The sequence below is a fragment of the Leptodactylus fuscus genome, chromosome 3 (genome assembly GCF_031893055.1).
Source record: "Leptodactylus fuscus isolate aLepFus1 chromosome 3, aLepFus1.hap2, whole genome shotgun sequence".
Lineage (NCBI taxonomy): Eukaryota > Metazoa > Chordata > Amphibia > Anura > Leptodactylidae > Leptodactylus > Leptodactylus fuscus.
In genome coordinates this window covers 142,576,811-142,596,280 of record NC_134267.1, presented here as the reverse complement: position 1 = coordinate 142,596,280, position 19,470 = coordinate 142,576,811, and the positions used below count along the sequence as shown (strand labels likewise).

General features: G+C 41.9%; 1 protein-coding gene across 2 annotated transcripts in view; it reads left to right on the top strand.

Annotated features, from left to right (window-relative positions):
• Window positions 1–19,470, top strand: part of FAM131A (family with sequence similarity 131 member A) — a 52,969-nt gene that overhangs the window by 24,850 nt on the left and 8,649 nt on the right. Inside the window, exons 2-3 of one of the 2 annotated variants that reach the window (XM_075268439.1) lie at window positions 3,792–3,916; window positions 8,544–8,624. In XM_075268439.1, the coding sequence (XP_075124540.1) occupies window positions 3,792–3,916; window positions 8,544–8,624 (206 nt within the window). The remainder of the gene's footprint in view (window positions 1–3,791; window positions 3,917–8,543; window positions 8,625–19,470) is intronic. The other variant, XM_075268440.1, reaches the window with a different exon arrangement.

Genomic DNA, 19,470 nt, shown 5'->3' with positions numbered 1-19,470 from the left:
GAGCTAACAATTATCTTATCTTATCCTTGGGGGGAGTAAAATTTCTTTACGTTTAACAGACACACTGATATTATTATTACATTATATTATTACAAAATACACAGATTTTCATTTGAGAAAATCAGCACTGTAATACAGCAGCATTAACCTCTTAGTGACCTAGTAGTTTATGCATTTTCAATCTTCCCCTCCTTTCAACGGCCATAAGTTTTTTATTTTTCCATTTACAGAACCATATAAGGGCTTGTTTTCTGCAGGACAAATTGTTATTCCTAATGGCACCATTATTCTGTACAATATACTGGGACGGCTATGGAATTTTTGAATGCTGTAGAAATGAAAAAGTAATGCAGTTGCATTACTATTCATTTGCTCGGTTCATATGATCACAGCGTTGCCAAATTGATAATTTTTTTGTATTTTACTGTCTTTAAAAAATAAAAACCTTGAAATCAATAAAATGTCTTTCTATTGCCAAATTGTGAGACTGTTAAAGAGAACCTTTCATGTCCTCAGGCACATGCAGTTTTATACACCGCTAGAAAGCTGACAGCATGCTGAATTCAGCGCAATGTCGGCTTTCCCGTTCTGTGCCCCGGGGCTGGAGAGATATAACATCACCAATCTCTGCCCACCGTCAAAAGGGCATCCCTAACAGTCTAGCTGGGCTGTGAGGAATACCCTTCCAGACAGTACCCGTTCATAGCCCTGTACTGTCAGAGGGGGCGTTCCTTACCTCCCAGCAATGACACTAAGCTACATGTAGCTTTGTGAATACTTTTATATACATTTTTTTTTCTGATTTAGAGATATTGGTTACTTTCTGCTCAGATATGCAACCAAATTCAGGGGGAATTACCGTACATAGTGGCAGCTCAGGTGCTAAATGTTTCTAAGGGCTACTTGCAGAGTATTACAAGTAGCAATAGATGTGCATGGAGAGTGCAACATGAAAAAACTCCGAATACAATGTATTTTTTTTTTTTTAACCTGATAATGAGAGGTCAGGGTTTAGCATCTTATTATTTGTCCCAGCTGTTCAAATGCGTATCAAATATGGAAAGCCATATTGCATGATGATGATAACAGTAAGCAATCGTATGTCTTTACTGTACATTTTCAAGCTGTTAAAGGAATATTTCAGCAACAGCTGCTTGGTAAGAGTCTATCACTGGGACTAGCACTGTTCATGAGAACTGGGGTGTTTTGCAATAGGTAACATGTAGAACATACACATCGCTGCTCTATTCATTTCAGTGGGAAGCACTGCAGCACCAATCACTATCCTTTGGCTAGCTCCTGTGGTTCCCATTTCTGTCCTGTTGCTGCAGTCAAACTGGTTTGCCGCTACGATCAGTGGGGGTCCCAGTGGTCAGACTTCTACCAATCAGCAAAATATCCTTTTCCTTTGGAAAGGAGGTAGCTTCTTGATACTAGACTACCCCTATATACTGAAAGTAAATCTGTCAGCTGAATATGCTGATCAATATAAAGGTACATTATTACAGAAATGGGGATATGGGCTAGCTCTCCTATTAGCCAAAATGGCACAAATGATATTATACAGTCTGACTAATAAGAGCGATTTGAGAATACGGTAGTATCATAGCAATGGTTTCGCTGTATTTACCAGGTGATTGGCAGGCTTCTGTGTATACTGATATAACAGTCTTTTCGCTGTAATACACTGCCTTTACATATTTCAGCATATTCAGCTGACAAATCCACTTTAAAACAATGACATCATTTAATGGCATCTGGAAAGGTTGAGAGTAGCGGTAAACAATAGCAACTTAGATTGTAGATCAATTAGTAATGCTTCTGGAGGTGCTTCTATGGAAACCACATCATTGTGACTGGTTTTACATGCCGTGGTTCTGCAGCAAGTGCAATGGTTAGAGCCTGCTGTGATGGCGTTAGGAATAAATGTATGCACTTCTGCCATATTATGTGACCAGGGTTTTATACAATTTAATTTTCAGACGGCAAATAGAATAGACAAATCACCAATCCTTTTCTGGTGTATGGACACCATTGCAATGCCAAGTTTCCAGGACCTTACTACATCTTGGAAAAATTAAGGTAAAAATAGAAAAGTAATCTTTAAAAATGTTACACAACATAAAGCACACCAGTTAGCTGAGGCGAGGGAGACAATATAAATGTGGCTAGGCAAATAAGACTTACAGTCATGGTATGATTTTCTACAAATCTTGGCTCTACATCAGAACTTGAAGTACCTGGAGAAATGTGTGACAATAATGATATGTAAGTGAGTGTCAAGGAAGTAAATAACAGGAAAAACAAGGTGCATCAAATCAATGCAGAAAACCTCTGTCATCAAATCCATGTAGCCAGCTCTGGTGTAATATTAACCACTTCTTTCTCGCTAGACCTGAAGGTAAGCAGATCTGCTCTGAGCTAAACTGCAGAAGGAAAATGCATGATAGTCTCAGCTGACTAGCCTCAGAACGGATATATATTACCACATACACAGACAGAAGAAATTGCCCGGTTGTTACTGTTATGTAGTCTATTGATGGCCCTTGTTTAGTTCAGATAGTGAACCGTGTATTTGGCTTCAGAAATTAAAGCACCCTGAATTTGAGGCCTGCCAACCCGTGTCCTTTCACTGCAGACGGTAAGGAGGTAATTGACTAATGTATTGGTACATGTAGTTTAGCTGGTATTTACCTCAGCATTTCTTGGCAGATAATCAGATTATTGAGGGATGCTGCTGGTCTGTCACTGTCATTGGTTTACGTGCAGCGACATAGAAAGACAAGGGTCTGGTTTCTGATTGGTACTTGACATCTAAGATGCTGAGGTGGCGGCTCTGGAGCATTTTGCATGGGTCAGAGCTTTATTTTCAAGCCCATTATATGCAAGTTTTTTTCCTTCCACATCGCTTGAAGAAGTCGCCATCTTGTCCTGGCTGTACATTTCTATAGTCAAGGATACCTAGGATTTCACTTTTCCGAAAATAATTCCTTTGAGTGTTCTTTGGGCTTTGAATTTCCGAGTATTTAGGTTATATGTACATGAACTTGTATAGTAAATCAGTATGGACGTCTTATGGAGGATATTCTTTTTCACACCCTATGTAAAGACGAGATTCTCTTGAGTATTCCTCTGTTATGTTTTATATTGTAAATTTCCTAAAGTAGTTGAGGTCACAAGCACATTTGTCCATTGTACTCATTTGCACTCTGCTGTTGCTTCTGTACGCTGCTTCCAAGAGTTTGTCAGATTTACTATGTGTATTTGGGATTTAAGTTCTCTGTCTTGTGTACATTTCCTTTTTGTACTAAACAAATTTTTCTAATGTTGTGTGTTGTCAAAAGTTCTTTTTTCAGAAATGGCATGTACACTAAATAAGAATAATACAAACAATACTAGAGGAGTTCTGACAGTATTTATAGAGAACAGCGTACCAAGGGCATTATAGACCTAGATCTATGGTATATAATTCACAGTCCCAGGTAGCCTAGCTACATAGGTTGGAGTGACTGGATATGTGTCTGAAAATCTATCTATGTATGTATGTCCTTAAACTCTTCTACCTGTCCTTTATGTTAAACGTATCTCTGTCTTCTCCAAAAGACCCTGCTTTGCTACTTGTGAATAGTTCACCTGCCATTCACAATCTGAGTGTCGGCACCACATAAAACTGCATATCACTGCATGCCAGTACCACCAGCACCAGGTCATATGGTTGGGGAGCTTCTATCTACCCCATGGTTATTGTTATATCTACTTGTCCTCACTAATTCCTGCGTGTTCCCATTCAGTGGATGCTCTGCGAATGGAGTGGCGTGAGGGAAGGTGCAGTGCTGCTTTTTATCATCAGAAAAGGCCATACCTTATACGAAGGTTTAATCTACAAGTCCCATCGGAGAGCCAAGAGTTCCTAGAGGTGACACATGGTTTGCCTTGACACATGACCTCTACACACTGTTACAATGCACTGACAATTTCGGCACCTGTAATCCCAGCAATTTTCTGCATGAGCAAGCATGTTTAAGTGATCTAGGGCTTACTGTCATGTTGCGAGTGACAATGTCACCTCCAAATGATTCATGTTATCACTGTTAATTCTGTAATGTTTTATGGCAGCAATGACCTGTTTAAAGTGCTACAGTCACATAACAATGTAGGAACAAGGCCTGCAGATTGTTCATCTTATATCAGCAGCAGTTATTATGGAATACGACCTGTTTAGTCTGTGGTAGTCAGACATGCTAATTTGGCTTCCGTCTACATGGATATGCAATGACAAGAATGAGACAACTGTAATAAGTGTCAATGCTTTTCAGTATAATCAGACTTGTGGTATATCACGTGGTTGTAAAGCTTTGCAGCTGGAGTGAGACCTGGATGTGTATATAAAGGATTACAATGGAAATGAACAAGATATCATTCGTATCAATAGTAAGCAAACCAAATCTGGAGGCATCAGTGGCAATCTATTGGGCAAATTAACCACCAATTGGTTCTTTGGATCTGTGAAGTGCTGGCTACTGTATATAGGCCGTCAGTGGACTCCAAAAAGTACAAGGGGTATTCCCACCACCCATACTTCTCTTGTAACCTAAGATAATTGAAGTGTCTTACCCAATACATTACTTTATCTACCTTTAACTATATTGCTCCATCTGTCAGGTACAGCTGAATATGTGTCCACAATGTTTACAGCTTGTTTCCTAGGTTTCAGACCACCTCTGATATCTAGCACAAGCGGTCAAGTTGATAACTCGAACCCTGATAAATCTAGATATAATTGTGCAATTCAGAAAGCACACTGTTCATGTTTGGTCCTGTTCATGTTTGGAAGTTGAAGCAAGAGCAGCAGAAACCCTAAGATGTGACATAACCTTTAATTCTGATTAAATTTATCTTTTGAGTAACTTTGTGACCTTAGTAGGAATACCAAGGTACCTTTTATTGGGTATGTTATATCATGTGATACCATAAACCTATTTTTGCTTGATTTGAAATATACTCATTGACAAAAAAAGAAAATGCACAAAGGAGTTGTTGAGATCAAACGAAAGGGCCCACGTAGCAAGCCGCAGCCAAAAAGTGCTGTGCAATAAAAATTGTGTTTTTCTCCACAGTTCTTTTCATAGAAAGTCTACAGATTAGCCAGAATCCCATCTACTTTGCAAGTACTGTTAAACGTTACGGTTATTGCCAGGGTACTTCTGCCATGGCCAAACCATGGCGTTTCCGCTACATGGGCCCCCGACCTAAAAATGCAAGTATTCCCTGCCATTAGAGGCAGTACTTGTGGCCAGGGAATTGCTGCACGTATCACTAAGCTGTTAGTATCCCTGGTATCACCACCACCGACAGTCATATGTGATGGCTCTCAAGTTCATCAGGCTAGCAGTTGTGGCAGTGTGTCAATCCATAGCAAAGGCACAGTTGAAGTATTCACCACGAGAGCTCCATGTTCAAACCCAGATCACCAACAGAACTTGGATTCATCATTAAAAACTGTACAGTTTCAGTCCGTAGTAGGTTGTTCATGATACTACTGCAAACCAGGGTGGTGAGGGCTGGCTGTAAATGGTAGGATACATAATGGGTGGCTAGGCACAAGGTAATGTTACAGGCAGAGACTGGGGTGTATAATGAAGCTGCAACCTGTGTCTGGATAATGGACATGAAACGTGCGCACGCAGCCTCACGTAACCACTGCTCCCTTTACCTCCAAAACAGCTATGCCAGGATGGCTTACATAGTGGCAATTTGTTGAAGCAACCATCTTATTTCCTTCAGTCCAGTGATATGCTACTTCTAAGGTCTCATGCACATGATTGTGATGGGGTTCTGATGCTCCATTCCAGTATAAAGCAGGTTATATCCTGCTCCCTGACAATGGAATGGAATCCCCTATTGAAATCAGTGGGGGACAGAAGGCCGAGTGTCATCCAAGTGAATTTGTCTTAAGAGTTGGACCCCCTTAGGCCTACACATTCGGCTTTGAGGTCTGCCAACTGGGAAACATGCCTTTGAATGTGTCGTAGAAGCATGTCTTTTGCAGTCATTGATCTCTCCCCAAGAGGTACACTCCCCAAAAGTAGCATCTGAGAGTCTTTTTATAGGGCAGCAGGGGAAATACTTTTATGCCTTCTTGAGGCAAGATCCAGCGTCTTATCTGACCACACCTCTAATCATTTATATATCTGCCTGAGACATATCTGTATGCTGAGCTTTGCAGCAATCCAACACTTCTGCCTGCATTACTTGTTTTTGTCAATGAGTGTAGCATGTGTATCTGTGAAATAAGGGTTTTCGGGTTCATCATTCATATCCAAGTGGGTTTTTATAGCAAAGGAACTTTTTCTGCTGCAGTATTTTGTAAATCTTTAGTACTGGAGAAGAAAGCCACAGCTTGCACATTTGCTGGGTTAATTCCTATATTTTCTACAAGCACTTTATGGATGAAAAAGAGAGCCTGTCACCAGAACACAGTATATCGACCCAGGCCCGCAGGTAGGTTAGAGTCATCTGGTTCTATCTAACAGTCTATTCTCCTTGTGAATTGATGCCTCTGTTATCAAGGACTAACCTTTTTTGTCAATGTGAAAATGAGCTATTTGGAGCAATGAGTTCTTTGCTTTAGCTTCAGAGGTACGTTTCGACACACTCATAGCTTATTTATACATCAACGAAAACAATATCTCTTCAACAGAGGTTACCATTCCCACTCTTTGATTCAGGTGACTCAAATCTATCTGCGGGGCTTGGTTGATGGGTTCTAGTGACAGAATCCCTCTAAAGGCTATGTATATCTTTAGAGGTATATTTTTGATTCATGCATTGCGCCTATTTGGGGCTAAAATAAAATATGTTTTTATTTGAAGTTCTCAACTATTTGCAGACTGCTGTGTCCTGTTCAGACTATTTATTGGAAACAAGCGTATACAGGAATACTTGTTCCTGATAATTTTTTACCTGTTAGCTGACAACCAAACAGATCCTTGTCAGAATATAAGCTGTATTTACCGGCCTGTACACTTTGGTGGGAAAAGGACTCCTAGCATTATAATTATTTATGTTGCTAGGAGTGCCTACCTCTCTGCTACACACAGCCCTGTACTGTTATCACTACAGGACACTATGTAGCAAACTACAGGGACTCCTAGCATCATAAATAACTATAATACTAGGAGTCCGTCTCCCGGCATATTGTACAGACCAGTAAATCAGGCTCACACACAGATTGATCTTCCCATCCAAGACTCAGACAAGCCATCAGACTGATTGGGGATAGCAGTATGCACTGTATGAGAAGAAATGTAGCCCACACAGTATATTAATACATACTGGCAAACTGTTTTGTAGCCCCATAAAAAAGTGCAATAAAAAATGATGCCCCTGTGGACATTTCCATCAGATTTTTTATTTTTAATTATTCACATGAGTGGAGCGACCACAGCAAATAGCAGCACAGATCAAAATAATTCTCATCACAAGAAAGTACCAGAATCTACTGTCCATTGGGATGAGCTGAATGCAGGATGGGTGTGTGTAGTGATGATGCAGCAGTGCTCAGTAATAAAAGAAAACTCCCCCTGTACTCCGAGATTCTTATTTGAATAAAGAACAAAAGACCTTTTTCTCTGCATCCCTGGGGCTCTGAAATATAAGAAAGGTATCGTTTTTATTCTAATAACAGAATCTACAGCACTGTGAGCAGTTTAAAGTAGCTGGGGGCAGTGATAGACTCCCTTGAAAAATGCACCAGAAATAAAAGCAGCCTGCTTCATTGCAAGCCTTTTTCTAGATAGATTCTGTACTAAGAGGAGTAAATAGCTAACCTGTACTAACAACAGTTCCATTCTGTGTAACTGGGAGATTCTTATACATCTTTGATAGACTAGCACGCTGCCTTTGTTACACTTATTAAAAGCTTATAAGTTATGATACAATGAAGAAAATGTGATGTCAGTTTGTAGGCAATAATAATCTCCAAATTGAAGAACAACTCAAACATCTGTTACCTGTGCTGTGACTTTCAATGACGGCTTCAGAGCATACTTTGTGGTGTTATTACCTAGTCGTGAACAAGCAGGCTGCCCATGAATGACGTTTATATTTGCTTTTTGCCTACTTTTTAGCTCTTTGGGTTTTAGTAAAAAAAAAATAAAAAAAAATCTAATTTTCAGTACAACGCGCCTATTGATTTGGGACCAGGAAACATTTCCCTGCTCTTTCAACCTCCTCCTCCTCTCTTTGCTTTATCTCCCCCTTATTTATTTTTCTCTCTCTCCCCCACCTGACGTGTTCTCTTTGTATCCTGGGAGATTCTCTCCATGCTGAGGTTTCCATAGAAATTCACCTTGTTGATGTTGGCTCTCATTGAGTAGGTGGAAGGAGGGGGAGATTGGAGTGAGCACCACCTGTTATAAAACTGTATGTGATGGAAAAGTGCAGCGCATGTTGTGCTCCCCCTTTTTTTGCATAGCATGAAATGCCTTTCTGTCTTCCTGGCATTGCAGAGCACTATATGCATTCCTCTCTCTCCCTAACAGAGCAACGCGTGTGTGTTGAGTTGGGAAGATCTGCAGCAGACCAGAGGAACAACCAAAAGTTTGGGCAATTCTGGGGTAGTGGTATGTGCACTGGGTTCCATGATTAGTATTTGAAGTGCATTGTTGTATGTCTATGCCATTGTCTTTTGTGTCCCCACTCCATCACTACACCAAGGTTAGTTTTTGTGATTTTTATTCTTTTTAGCACTATTTTACAAGTGGGTTAGGTAAAGTTCAGAGTGTGTTCATATGTGATTATGTTCTAAAATCAAACCATGGAGGGATATTTCCATATTTTTCATTCATTTAAGGGATATTTCATTTATTTGCAATAAAACCATCATTAAAATCTGCATTGTACTTTGGATAAAAAGGCTTAAAATGGTGGCATCAAATGTGCGCAATGTAAGCTTATGTGACTTGCCTATAAAAATGATTCTAAAAAAAAATGCAGTTGTCTTTATATACGGTGTTATTCCATTTAGTGAAAGTTTATAATCTTAAATAATGTTGGCATCAAAAAAAATACCTATACACTAGTCACCCTTAACATTAAAATCACTGAAAATGATCTCATAACGATATATCATGTGGAGTGGGATACTCTGTATTATAAAGCAAGTCACCTAATACTTGATGTGTTGGTAACAGGGGAAAATGGACTAGTATAGGCATTTGAGAAGCTCTGACGGCCAGACGACTGGGTGAGAATATTCCCCGTGTGTATTTAGTAGTTAATACCTACCAACAATGATCCCAGAACAGACAACAGATGAATTGGTGACAGCTTCATGGGAATACAAATCTCAGTGTTGCATGTGGGGAGTACTATAGTACAAATTGCTGAAAAGGTTAATGTTGGCTATGATAGAAATGTGTCAGAACACTGGGCATTTACTGCATATTATAATTTATTCTAGAACACCTTTGATTCCATGTAAATGTATACATACAAAACACATAATACACAAAAAAACAAGGACGATACTAACATGGTGCTCAACTGGTACAGGTGGAGAGAGGGCCCTACCTTCAAGGGATTGCAATCTATGAGCTAAGGGGGATAGAGACAGCTGAGTGTAGAAATTATTCATATGTTGCAGCAGAGAGTCCTCTTGAAGGTTGTGATTGTGGAGGACAGTCTTATGTATTGTGGTAGTGAGTTACAGAGTATGGAGGTGGAAAGAACAACGAAGAACAGAGCAAAAAAGGAGCTCTTGAGAGGAATGGAGATTATTTGTGGGGATGTAGCAGTAGATTAGGTCAAACGGCATATCGGAGATGCATATAGAACTGCATAGCCACAGAATGCCCATACTGGACCTTGTTCACATCCAAAAGGCTCTACAATAGTCATGTGAGCATCAAAAATGGACCATGGTACAACAGAAAATGAGGCTGGTGCCTTCACTAAAAGGCTTTGTCCAATGTCATGCTGGGAAACCCTTAGGTCTATGCATTCATGCGGATGCTACATTGACATATGCCACCTATTTAACATCATTGCAGACCAAGTACACCCCTTGGCAATGATATTCATTAATGGCAGTGAATGTTTCAGATGAATAATGTGATGCCAGACTGTATTTGTGGGATGTGCTGCACTTACAGGTCTGCTGCTAATATATTGGTGTCAGATACCACAGGATACTTTCTGTGGTCTTGTGGAGTCCATGACTCAATAACTTATGGGAGGCCTACACTATTATGTTTTAATGTCATAACTGATCATTGTATCTCACAATTAATAGGTAATGACCTATCAACAAAAGCACAAATGAAGATTTTCCGATGCCCACTAAAGGCATAAAATTGTCCTTGATATCCAGGGCTGTGGAGTCGGAGTCTCGGATTTGGGGACAATTTTGTGTGGAGTTGAAATTGTAAATGCATATTTCCTTTCATAGGAATTCAATCTCTAGCTTTTTAATAAATTAAAGGAGATTTAGTGATTCTGTCTGACCATGGTTGGCAGAATTTGGGTTGTGGAAAAATAGAGGAGTCAGTGATTTGGCCTACTGTCTCCATAGCCCTGACTCCAACAAAGATGCTATGAAAGTTGACTCTGTCCGCAGTTGCAGTCAGTGGTCAGTGCAGTCGTTCTTCTGGCAGGTGACAAGTATATGTATTGCGTCTGCCTAGGCTGTTTGAGTTTATGCTGTCTGCATAGTTGGCAACAGAAAGATCTTCAGTTTCTTGTATGATTGTATAACCTACAAGCTAGAACACTATTTCACGTTTTCTGTATTTCTTCATTCATTTTGGTAAAGAAGGGGTGATTTTTATACATGTGAACATATTTTTTTATTTGTGCATGTTGGTTTGATAAGGTTAAAGAATAGTGTATAGTGTAGATAAGATGTAGCATCAAAGGAGTGAATAGACGGTGAAAAGAGACTGTGGGAACATTTTACACTAGGGGCCGCACTGAGAAGGCCTTTTTTGTGTTTTATTTTTAATCAGTCCTCCATATTGCCATTGGGTTTAGATCTGAGAAGCTCAATGTGTAGGCTGGGGAAGTTGTGGACAGCACATTGAAATGTGCTATGCTGTTACGTGAAAGTGTATGAATAGAATATGCTGTAAGGCTGCGTTCACATGGGGGTTTTTTGGCCAGGAGAAATCCGCTTCAGGAAAATTCATGTGGGGTTTTTTTAAGCGTTTTTCAGGCGTTTCCGCCTGGAAAAAAATCAATGCAAGTCAATGGGAGGTGGAAAATCCGCCTGGCATTTTTTGAGGCGTTTTTTTTTTTTTTTTTTTGCCAAAAACACGCCAAAAAACACTAGCGGTTTCTGCCTCCGTTGACTTGTATTGATTTCCTGAGGCAGAATCCGCCTGAAGAATGAACATGTCGCTTCTTCTTTCTGCTAGTGGTTTTTCCACTAGCGCAAAATCCACTAGCAGATTTTTTTTCTGCTAGTGGAAAATCCACTAGTAGAAGAAGAAGAAAAAAAAAATTACATAGGACTGTATGGTGAGGCGTTTTTTGGTCAGTATTTCGAGGCAGATTCCTGACCAAATTCCTGACGAAAAACCCCCATGTGAACGCAGCCAATTCAGACGGGGTTTTTCGGTCCAGAACCTGAGGTGGAGGCTGCCTCTGGTTCCAGACCAAAAACCAGGTAGCCGCGACTGAAAGCTGGTGCACTGCATCGGCATCCAGCCGCACACTCCGCTCCGGATTAGGCCCAATGAATGGACCTAGTCCAGAGGATGGTGTATCTTCAGGCCAAATCGCAAGGCGAAACGGCCTGAAGAATGAGCACCTTGCTTCTTTTTTCCGGGAGCCGGAAGAAACTGCTCCCAGAAAAAAAGACCTGAGCAGCTCCCATTGATTTCGTATCCGCCTCAAAATCCTGACCAAAAATCTCTGTGTGAATTTACCCTCAGGGTTGAGGGTCTGTATGAAAAACCTGAAGTATTTTGGCCCAAATCAGTGGTCCATTTGCATTCCAACTGCACTATGGATGATGACTTGGTTACATGTCATTCAGTCACAGAACATGCAGACCAAACCTTATCTAGTCATAGAACATGCAAAGAAATGAATCTGTCTGACCAAGCCACAGTTTTCCCACCACATTTATCGGCTATGGAGTAGGTGATACTTTCTTGATAATACTAGATATGATAGATGGAAATAGAACAGGGGTCCTATCTACCTGCACTCACAATAAGTGTATCATACTACCTAGGAATAGTGGAAAGATTTTATGAAGGTTGATGTTCCATATACTCAGGCCACTAGGTAGGAGTAGCTTTCAGGTACAATTTAGGTCAGTTTTCTGGCATGAATTCAATGGAATGTGTCAGGTACAAATACCCAGCATGCAACTTTCTGATACCAGAAAAATCAATAAATTTCTTGCATGCAGCAGTCTCTGATCCTGATTTTACAGAGATGGAGAGGACATTGGCGACGAGTGCACCAGCTACTTAACTATGCATTATGCATTTATTGTGAACTGGAGGCATACTTCAAGTGTAAACACTCTTTGTGGTTAATGTAGACAATTTAGGTATTTTTTACAGTCAACTCCTGGTCTATAGCACACAAAATATGGACCATAAATCCGCTAAGGCCCCACGTTGCTAAAAACACAGGATTTTGGCCGTGTTGCGGAAAAAAAAACGCAGTATTTTACAGTACCTGCATAGTGAATGAGAGTCTAGCTAATCCCATCCACACCTTGCAGAAAAACAAAACACTGGAATAGCTGCATAAAAAAAAAAAAAAAAGACCTGTGTTTTTAAAAATCGTAATATGTCAAATAAACATGTGTAAATGCTCATATTTTCCCTATAGGTTTAATAAAAGACCAAAATCTGCAGAGTAAAACTCAGCAAAAACACAATGAAAAACGCTGCAGAAAAAAATGTGATGCGTTTCTACTGCGTTTTTTTCCACTGCAGTTTTTAGCTGCATTTAGCTATGTGGAGCCATAGCCTAATGGGTTATCCTACGAAGACAACTGTTCTGGAAATAAAGCTGGTCGTGTGAGACAGGTAGTTCCTCAGAAACCACTGGTAGTCAGCTGTTAATACCATGGGAAGCTGCGACTAGTCAGACATTGCTCCTGTAAATAAAACCAAATAAACCAGATGCTCTTTTTAAATTATTATTCACTTTGACTAATAGAGGGGGGTCAGTGGACCCGCTCTATTTTGTCAATAAGTCCAATATGGCATATGGGCAGGAGTTGACATAATGAGACAATCTGACATAAATAAGATGCAATATATTTCTGAATTTTTGTGAAAATGAAAATAATTGTGTATTTGGAAGGTAACTTTTGTATAGTGACATTATTGAATATTGGAGATGAGCGAATACCATTCGATCGAGTAGGTATTCGATCGAATATGAGACTATTCGAGATATTCGATTCCAATCGAATACCACGCATTAAACACTGTGAAAATTCGAATTCCCTCCCACCTTACCTGGTACTTTTTTTTGCACAAATAACTGTTCAGGGGAGGTGGGACAGGAAGCAGGAAAACGTAGGCATCGAAAAAAAAAAATAGGAAAAAGTCATTGGCTGGCTAAATCAGGTGACCTCGGATTTATAAGAATAGTGTCACCCATATTCGTGTCAGATATGGTTTGGTGAGATAGGGAGATATATTGTACTGAGGGTGAGAAAGAGTTAAGCCACTGCTAGTCAGGAAAAATTCAACTGCTCTTTTCAGAGCTACACTGCAGGAACAGTGTATGTACACTGAACCTGCCAAAGATGCGTCAGGGTAGCATCAAGGGATGTGGACGTGAAAATCCAGCTGGGGATCCAGTCCACAGTCCAGCTACTGGAGAGGGGCAGCCAGAAGTGCCCCTTGTTATTAGCACAAGGGGACATGGACGTGGAAATCCAGCTGGGGATCCAGTGCACAGTCCAGGTACTGGAGAGGGGCTGCCAGCAGTGCCCCTTGTCATTAGCACATGAGGACGTGGGCGTGGTTACTGTTAAGTTATTGTGTGCTTAAGAAATTGCTATTGACTGTTGAATAGTACCATGTAATTAATAAGGCTTGGATTGCATAGTGCTTTTTTTGTTACAGCAGTGCCTAGCATCTTTGAGGCCAAGGCCCCACGTAGCGAGCTGCAGCCAAAAAGCGCTGCGGGAAAATCTGTGGCAGAAACGCATTGCAGTTTTTTCCGCAGCACTTTTCACAGAAATTCTGCACAGTTTTCCCTCTGTAGAATTTCTGTCCCTATTATATCTGTAAGGTAAACGCCAGCTTTTCTACCAGTATAACTGATATGCCTATTATTTACAAAAACATGTATGTTTTTGAAATTGCAGCATTTCTGCTGCAAATTTTGTTTCTGCATGTGAGGATGGGATTAGCCAGAATCCCATTCACTTTGCAGGTACTGTTAGGGGCCATTCACATGGAGCAAAATGCGCAAATACCGCACGTATTATTAGAGTCCGCACGGTAAAAAATCCTCCCCATAGAGTTCTTAAAACACCGCGTGGGGCCCTGGCCTAACTACGGTATGTATTTTGGCTCTGGGTTAATGGCCATTAAATTGAAAACATCTGGTTTACTGCTTTAGTGAAAATGTGCTGCTCAGCTGAACGGCATAGCAAAACGCGCACTGGAATTCATCAGTCTGTTTTGTGCCTTTTTTTTTTTATTTATATCTTGCACCTTCATCTTTCATTGTGCACCTAATTTTTTTAAAGGGAAAACTTGCTTTATCTTGTGCAAAATCCACATGACATTGTGATTCCAGTGCTGTGTGACATGACAGGCTTTTTTTTTGCAGTGCTCATGTACTAGAGAGCATTTGCACCTTTTTAAATGTGGTAAATTTTTTTTACTCCAAATAAACTATTCTCCATTTTGCTGATAAAATCGCAAAATGACAAGGGGTTTGATTTTGCAGATAATATAGACACAAATGAATAGTAAATATTGCGCAAATTCCAAATCGAGGGTTATGTATGATAACCTGTTTCCCTTAGTCCAAACAGCAGCACAACAGATGGGGTATTCCAGCCCCTGTGTGCGATTTAGGACAGGTGGAGTTTTAATTAAATTAAATGTAGTAATTACCCCCCCTATAATAAGGCTTAGTTCACACGTGAAAAAAGCCTAGCTGATTTTGTCACTGATTTTTCAGCGTCGCTTTTTTTGGACACTGTTTTTTGCATTGGACGCTGTTTTTGACACTGTTTTTAACGCTTTTTCAGTCGCTGGTTTTTTTTAAGCTTTTTTTTTTTTTTTTTGCACTACAAAAAAGTACATGATAAAAAACCGCTAGCCAAAACAGCTGCAAAAATAAGCGACCAAAAACCGCTAGCGTTTTTTTCAGCGCCCCATAGACTCCAATTCATTTTTTCAGGCGTTAAACGCCTGAAGAAAGGTCATGTCGCTTCTTTTTCTGCTAGCAAAAAAAGCTAGCAATAAAAAAAGCTAGCAGAAAAAAAAAAGCTAGTAATTCACATAGGGCTACATTTTATGGAGGCTGATTTGGCCGCGAAATCAGCAGTCAAAATCAGCGTCCATGTCCCCGTGTGAACTAGCCCTAAGGGTCAGTTCACACGTGAACTGCCCGCGCGGGTTTTGACATCGAGAGAGACGCGGCGAGCTGCCTTTCCCCTCCGCTGTCGGCTCAAATGAATGAGCCGACATAGGAGGGAGCTGCCGGGGGCGGAAGCCTGAAGAAAGGGCATGTCCTTTCTTTTCTCCGCTAGCGGCAGCCCGCCGCTAGCGGAAAAAAAAAGCCCGGTGGACTACATAGACATTGTGCTGCTGTTTGGACTAAAAGAAACAGGTTATCATACATAACTTTCGATTTCCCCCACGTCCAAACCACAGCACAACAGATGGGGATGTAGCGAGATAACCCCTAGGGAGGGCCCCCTCGGCATACAGAAGACAAAACATTTTGGCCGAAGGCGGTAGCCTCTGACCCTTGAAGGTCCAAACTGTAGTGTTTGACAAAAGTGGATTGAGGCTGCCAAGTAGCAGCAGAACAAATATGCTCCAAGGAGACAGAGTGCTTTTCCGCCCAGGAGGTAGACATTGCCCTAGTGGAATGGGCTTTAACAAAATCTGGGGGAGTGAGCCCCTGAGATACAAATGACAGCCTTATTGCCTCCTTGATCCATCTGGCTAATGTGGGTTTCGAGATTTTAAACCCCTTGGATTGCCCAAAAAAGGAAATTAGTAAATTTTCTTCCTTCGTTCAGTGATAGAAATCATACCCTTAGTGCGTTCTAGGTAGATACGCAAGCATGGTATTCCCGACGGCTGAGGATAATTCTTCTAGTCCCGGTAGGGACCGGTCAACTTCCAGGCTGTCAAGTTGAACCTCTTGAGATCTTGGCAGACTCTGGTACCTTGAGTGACCAGGTTGTGCACTGGGGGGAGCCTCCAATATATCCCTCGACTCATCTGAATGAGTTGGGTAAACCAAGCCCTCTTTGGCCAAACAGGTATGATTGCTATCACTGACGCCTGCTCCTGTCTGACTTTCTTCAATACCCTCGGTATCATGGAAAGTGGAGGGAAGATGTTAGCCAGCCTGAACCTCCATGGAATCGACAGGGCGTCTACTGCCAATGGCTCGTCCTCCAGGTAGAGGGAGAAAAACTTCTCCACCTTGGCATTGTACTTGGTGGCCATCAGATCCACCTCTGGAACTCCCCACATCTCGGTAATCTGGTGGAAGATTTGTTTGTTCGGAGACCATTCGCCTGACACAGTCAGACCCTGGCTTAACTGGTCTGCCAACACGTTCAAGGACCCCTTGATGTGGACCACCATGATGTGGGTGAGGTTCTTCTCTGTCCAGAAGAAAATAAGTCCTGTTTCCCTTAGGAGGGCAGGGGACCAGGTACCTCCCTACTTGTTCAGGTAGAGGACTGCGGTAAGGTTGTCCGAACGTACCTTGACTGCCTTGCCCTGAAGCAAGGGGGCGAAATGTAGAAGCGCCAGGTAGATGGCTCTGATCTCATGCCAATTGGATGACTGGGCCTTCTCCAAGCAACTCCATGTCACTTTTGCGTGCATCTCGTCTAGATGGACTCCCCAACCGGTGAGAGATGCATCCATAGTCAACAGGGTCCAGACTGGCTGGACCGTGGACCTTCTGTCCTTTAGATGGGACCACCACCTGAGTGACAGACGGGTATTGAGGCATCCAAACTTAGAGGGCTGCGGTTCCACAACTGGAGGACCTCGCTTTGGAGAGGGCGCATGTGTCAAAGAGCCCAAGGGACTGCATCTGCAGCCGCTGACATGAGACCAAGGACTTTCATGGTAGTTCGGATTGACACCCAGCGGCTCTCGCGGAGATGGTTGACCGCCGTCCTGATTTTCTCTTTCCTCTGAGGAGGAAGGGATACAGTCATCTGGATGGAATCTAGGATGCACCCTAGGAAGGTCTTCCTGGTGGAGGGTACAATGTCTGACTTGTCCCAGTTGATTATCCACCCGAGGCTCTGGAGGAAGGAGGTGGTCAGTTGTATTTGGTTTGTTAGTAGCTCCTCTGAGCAAGCTTTCAGCAACCAATCGTCCAGATAAGGGACTATGAATAACCCTTGAAGCCTGAGATAAGCAGCAATGGGTGCTATGACCTTCGTGAAAATGTAAGGATCTGAGGTGATGCCGAATGGCAGAGCCGCAAACTGGAGATGACGTAATTGGCTGTCTAATAGTACAGCTATTCTCAGGTATTTCCTGTGAGGAGGAAAAATCGGGATGTGGAGATAGGCATCTTTGAGGTCCAGAGTGGCGAGAACGTCGCCAGGTTGCAGGAAGGCGACCACTGACTTTATAGTTTCCATGCGGAAGTGCATGGTATCTGTGACGAACTCCTTAACCCAAGCGATCATATCACGCATGACAGGTTCTTCAGGGGGAGGGTCCCGACACTGACAGCATCTATTGAATTCATATCCATCCGGAAGAGGAATGTTGCACCCTCTACAGGCGAGGTGTCTACGTTTGGACGTCCCCTTCTGTCTTGGAGCTTCGTCACCCTTGGGAGAAGAAGACATCTGCAAAAGAAATAAATACTAAGTATTTAAAGACACGGAATCATAGCCTAGCTAGGGTTAAAACCAGTACCGTGGAAAAACCACAATCACAGATGTAGTTTGCAAAAAACAGGAACAACACGCTAGGAACAGCGGAGCTTGGTCCTAATGGCAGAGCAAGCATCAGTGCTCTGCCAAAACAAGATTTATATAGCCCCAAGGAAGGGAAGGGGGAATTGACCCCTCCCAGGAGAGGAAAAGGAAAAAATATATGGAAATATTCCTAGTATTGTTAACAAAATACCCAGGGAGCCTGGTTCAAACCCAGGCAAAAACTTTCCACACATCTCCCTTTTTTTTTTTTTTCTTTTTTTTTTTTTAAACTCCCCAGCAGGGAGAAAACAGCGGGGTAATGTTCCTCCCTCTGGGAGATGCTGGGAAGCCGTCCCCGCCAACTGAAGCAAAGCCGACCCATGTAGGCGGATTCCGGCTACGGAGCTTTGCGCAGAGCGGGAGCCAACACGCACCGGCCCCAGGAACAGCCGGGAAGCAGCTGGCAGAAAGCTGAACTGGCAGCCGGCCGCAGCGGCAACAGAGGAACAAGTAAGACCGTTCCTAAGGGATAAAAAGACAAAAAGTAGGTAAGGAGGTAAGAGAAACCCCCCTCCACCTATCCTGCATGCAGGACAGAAAAAAACACAAGGGGAGGAGGTTCCAATTACCTTCTTATAGGGGGGGGGGGGGGTGTAATTAGTTTAATTTAACTAAAACTCCACCTGTCCTAAACCGCACACAGGGGCTGGAATACCCCATCTGTTGTGCTGCGGTTTGGACGTGGGGGAAACCCAAGAAAAAAAGTGGCAAAGTTACACAAAAAGACATATTTGCCGTCCATGCCACTTAACCACAGACCCGGCTCATGCACATGATCTGAATACTAAAAGACCTTATTTGTTCCAGCCGATCTAAGACTATGGACAAGTTCTGCACCGGCAAGATGGACGTGTACAGATTTAGTTCTATTACTCTCCATTTGCAGAATAATTTCAGCTTCTGTCTACAGTATGTCACCATGCAATGCTTCTACTATTTCTCGCTGAATATAGCAGTTTGCTGCACTACAAGCTTATTTATAGCCTCTCATGTCCCTTAGTGAACATGCCACTTCGCAATCTTGCTGGATATTCCCTAGATCTAAATGTTCAATGTGTCTTAACCAGCTACACATTTTATGAGAGATGATTAAAGAATTGGTTAAAGAGGATATTTCTCCACCTCTGCCAACTCCAACTCTTTGCAATAGGTGCTACTCCACTGGTTTTAGTGCAGTTGGAATTTTTTCCTTACTAATTCTAACAAATCATTGCTGTTAGTTTCTGCAGAGTTATGTTCTCTTCTGTCAGGTGAGCGGTCCTTGTCTTTCTGCTCCAGTC